The 4,613-nt window shown below is 43.1% G+C and overlaps 1 protein-coding gene across 1 annotated transcript in view; it reads right to left on the minus strand.

Moving 5' to 3' along the window:
• The window catches only part of c23h3orf70 (chromosome 23 C3orf70 homolog), a 14,731-nt gene extending 12,207 nt beyond the window's left edge, over positions 1-2,524 (minus strand). The window contains exon 1 of the mRNA XM_062527536.1: positions 1,847-2,524. Coding sequence (XP_062383520.1) covers positions 1,847-2,021 — 175 coding nt within the window. The 5' untranslated portion in view covers positions 2,022-2,524. The remainder of the gene's footprint in view (positions 1-1,846) is intronic.
• Positions 2,525-4,613: the final 2,089 nt, after the last annotated feature.

Below are 4,613 nucleotides of genomic sequence, written 5' to 3' on the forward strand. Positions count from 1 at the left end.
TGTATCAACTTGGCTTCACATTCAACATGTCTTGGTTGGATGTGACACGTCTGCAGTGTTGAGAGATGACAGTAATAGCAAGCACATGCAGAAGATGACGCATCATTCTGTAGGGAAGTTGACTAAAATCCATTTTTGGCCACAGTGTCCTAAATAGTTAGTAACTCTGCCAATATGTAGACTGACCTGTTTTTTCTGTCAGTAAGCCTGAAAATACATTAAGTCTCTCTTTTGCTCTCTTTCCCTCTCCAGCGTGTGTGTGTGTGTGTGTGTGTGTGTGTGTGTGTGTGTGTGTGTGTGTGTGTGTGTGTGTGTGTGTGTGTGTGTGTTGTACACTTCTATTAAAACATGTCGACATGATTTCTTATTCCCTAAGAGGCTCTGAAGAATCTGAAGAATCTGCGGAATCTACTTCCTCCCCTGGCCTGCCATCATATGATCACATGACAGCCCTTAGCACAGTGACAGGCAGGCAGCCATTTTAACAGAGACCCTGTTGTTATCCCCAGGAGAAAGGCTGTACAGTCACTCCACAGGGAACCAGCCACAACTGCACTGTTCATTCTGCTGTAATGGTCCTGCACAGGCAACCCAGGCTCCAACAGTACCCTACAGTGCCTAGAGATTGGGATCTGTGATGAGGTAGATTAAGGTCTTTAAGGAATTCATGACCAGTCTTAAACTTTTCTTCCATGACAGATACTTCTGAGACATTCCATTTGTTTCACATTGTTCACAATTTGGACAGCTTTAATTCCCAATCATATAAAAGAGGAAGATAATGTATAATCACCACATCCAATGACAAAATACAACATTAGATGCATACACCCTACACATCTACTGGCACTCCTTTTCAAGAGTAAAGATAGGTGAACAATTCATCTGTTGGCTTTTTATCTTAGTTTAACCAAGAAATGAATGAGGAACCATCCAACCTTGAAGGGAAAAAAATATTCTGGGAAGAAAAATTCCTAATGAAGAAATTTTCAACAAAAACACATGCCACACTATTGGTTGTACTTATATATTCGTTTAATAGCCTAATGGGTGTTTCTAGCACCATTGTTTTCAACATGTTGTCTAATCAAACCACATTGCTAATAAAAGCACATTTGTACTTGTATTAATCTACTACAAATAGCTTGTTGGCCACTCTGAATGTAGAGTAACCATTTGGGAAAGTTGAATTCATATTCATTTTAGTCCCTTAGCCTAAGTTATCCAACCCTAAATGAACAGCTATTTCTGACAGCAATTGTTCCAAAACAGATCAGTGGATCACGTTTTAATAGATGCAATTAATGAGTGCTGTGAATTTTTCCAATTGTAATATTCTGACAAAAAAGGGGGGGGTTTCGAGCCTGAGGATGGTGACAGTAACTTCTGTTCTGACGTCAACCGTACGCTCACAAACTCCTGTATGTAGTGGGGGATGCCAGGTGGCCACCAGGAAAAGGGAACAATGGCTCTCACTTCACTGATGTGGGCTACATGGAATTCTGTGTGAAAAGCTGTAACTGTTTTACGCTGACAAAGGCTTTGAAAAGCTGTCAAAAGTTACACATACCCTCACAACAAATATTTTACCCCTTAACCCCAAGCTTGACCAAGATCTTTCATCCTAAATCTCCTATAGCGATGTGAATATGATAAGAACGTATCCCAATATTTCAAAAGAGTAGTGGTGATACTGTTGTTGGCATATAGATTACAGCCTCATGCAGAGAGACAACGAGAAAAGTCGGGGAACCAAACAAGCATTATACACGTATGACAGTATCTAACCACTTTACAGTGCTATGTTTTCGGCTGTGAATGTGAAGCAGGAAGAGTCGTTACTTACAATGGCACCATCCCAAATGACAGCACCAGTGCAGCTTGAAGCACTTTCCGTGGCTGTGCGTGGCGCATATGGATAGCCCGTCGCAGGGAAGAAAGTCCGGTCTGCCTGCACAGCTCCTGGCCAAAGCTTGCGCTTCATCCAACTTCTCGCTCTTTAGTCCGCCCGAAGCAGCCATCGTGAACTACCCAGGATCAAACCCCGACCACTCGCCACATTAGAGGATGCTGGATGATTATGCTTTTAAAGGTGCGCTCCAGGTGTTTTCGTTATCCAGCAAAATCAAACGGTCTCACGCTTCCACAAACAGCTAAATCGTATAAGAATCAGAAAAAAACGTTACACCCAAGAACGTAGCGGGCACAAGCCTAGTGAAAAAACGGCAAAGTTTCTTATAATACGGCACCTTCCGCGCTCCGACGCTCTGCTCCTTCGCTCGAAGCCAGATAGCAAATATAAAGCACGAGTAAACAGAGAGGGATGAACTGTAAGCAGTATAAAAATCCTGTGTTTAAGGGCGTATTGTATCCGAACCTCCGAGTCAAATGCATTCCCTTCCTTCGTCTCTCCTCTCCTCCCCTTTTCCCTCCCCAACTTTCTCCCGTCTCCCGGAGGGAAGTCGCAGGGTCCGGTTACTGCCGGTAGAGAGAGCGGAGTAATTGTAGAGTCCTTCCCCGTTTCCCCTCTCGAGAATGTTGTGATTTTCTGTGCGCGGACCTCCACGTCTTATGAGGATCGCCCTCATCGTCTCCCCCTCCCGTCAACAACTGGAAAGATGGAGCTTTCACGGCGTTATTATTGAAAGCTGGCGTTGAAATACTACCGGCAAGTGAAGTATAAATATGGGGCGAATTTAAATATCGTGGCTATTAGATAACGAATAATTTATGCTGTCACTAGCAATGTGCTGATAAGAAATATTTCTTTTTAGGCGGAAATATAGACGACTCATAACACATTTAGACCTGGGACTCTGACTTTTTATTTTCCATGGATGGATGTTGGTTCATCCACGATGGAGGGAGGTAATAAATCATCCATCATGGTGATCTATTTGACACCACCGCTCTTTTAAAAATAGGCTACGATAGTGCTGTCCAAGAATAGCCAAGGATGCCCTCCAGTAGGCTACTAGTTATTATGTTTACTAAAATAAAAATGCATAGGTTTTACTTTCCACCATACATTATCGCACACCGACAACTAATGGTCCCAGTGTCTTGTTTGTTTGAACTTTTTTGTTTATAATATTCTTTACTTGTCAACTGGGACTCAAAGCTGTACAGGAAATGACTCAGAATCTGAGGTTTTCATGTCTTTCTTTCATGTGGGTGGACTGGGACAAGAATGTACTTTAGGGGCATAGGGCACTAACTACAGTACCTCCAGAGAGTGGCCTGGAACGAATAGAAAAACAACTTTGAAATACTGAAAGAGATGCCCTCCATTTGCAAGAGAACATGGCCGTGGTTTCACTGCCACCCAGGGCAATCTCAAACGAGTGATGGTGAAGGGGCATTAGACAAGCCTGCATTCCCTCTCATCCTCCAGTGAATACAGTAACATGAAAGACAGGCACAAGCTGGCATTATCTACAGAGAAAGCTTCAGAGCAGATGTAGGCTTAATGGAACAGTCTCTCTTACTTCAAAAGACTTCTTCAGCTTGAGAAACATCACCTATTGACTGTGGCCGACCTAAACTCACCCTTTTTTTAAAAAAAAAAAGTGTGTAGGTGTATGTAAGTGTTTATTTTATAAATCTTAAATATACTGTGTGTTCTTGTGGTAATTACATTTGTTCCCTGTGGCAATACATGAAAATATATTCCCTTTGATCGTGCCCCTGAGTTTAAGCTTTCATCCATTCCTCCATTCCTCACATGCACTTATTGTACCATGAAAAGGAATCCTTTCTGTGTTTGGTTCCCTAAAAATACATCGCCCGGGCCAGTCTCATCAGTTCCCTCTCGTCCTCAGGGCGGGCGCAGCAGACGAAGCTCAGTTCAGGGGGGTCCCGGGGGACGAGAGAAGATGGAAACAGCAGACACCCCCTCCCCAGGGAGGAGGGGCTCAGCTGGGCTTTCCCCTTCCTGCTTGATTGTCATTAAAATGGTTGACGCGGGCTGGATGAGCATGAGCCCTAAGCAGATCAGAGGCTGCAGCATGGACTCTCTGTGTCCTGGAGGTCACGCCATGAAGAGCATAATGTAATGTGAACTTGTCCACTTGATATTGATATATGACACAGGGAAGGATACGTGATCATGCATACATAGTATGTGTGTGTGTGTGTGTGTGTGTGTGTGTGTGTTTATGCTGTGTGTTTATGCTGTGTGCGTGTGTGTGTGTGTGTGAGAGAGAGACAGAGAGAGAGAGAGAGAGAGAGAAGGGTCAATGTGCCTGCCTGGGGTGATTCCCCATGTAGCTCCATAAATGCTGAGGTTAAATGTCCATGGCAAAATAAATAAATCAATACCAGCTGTGATGGTGATGTGTCCAGGATCCAGTATCAACTGAAAATGTGTAAATATGTAGTAGTAGCTTCTACATCCCATCGTCATGTATTGAGAAACATCATGCTATTTCCTATAGTCAATTGCCTACTATATGGATTGCAAAATAGACCTAACAACATGCAGGTGCAGAATCACTGAATATCTGACTTTATAGTTTTAATATTTTGTTCCGTGGTCATTTTGTTCTATGGTTGAATATTAAGTTCAGGGTTCATGGTCAGCTAAATCCTGACAGAATATGACAATCAGATAT

This window comes from Sardina pilchardus, chromosome 23, assembly GCF_963854185.1.
Source record: "Sardina pilchardus chromosome 23, fSarPil1.1, whole genome shotgun sequence".
In the NCBI taxonomy this organism is placed as follows: domain Eukaryota; kingdom Metazoa; phylum Chordata; class Actinopteri; order Clupeiformes; family Clupeidae; genus Sardina; species Sardina pilchardus.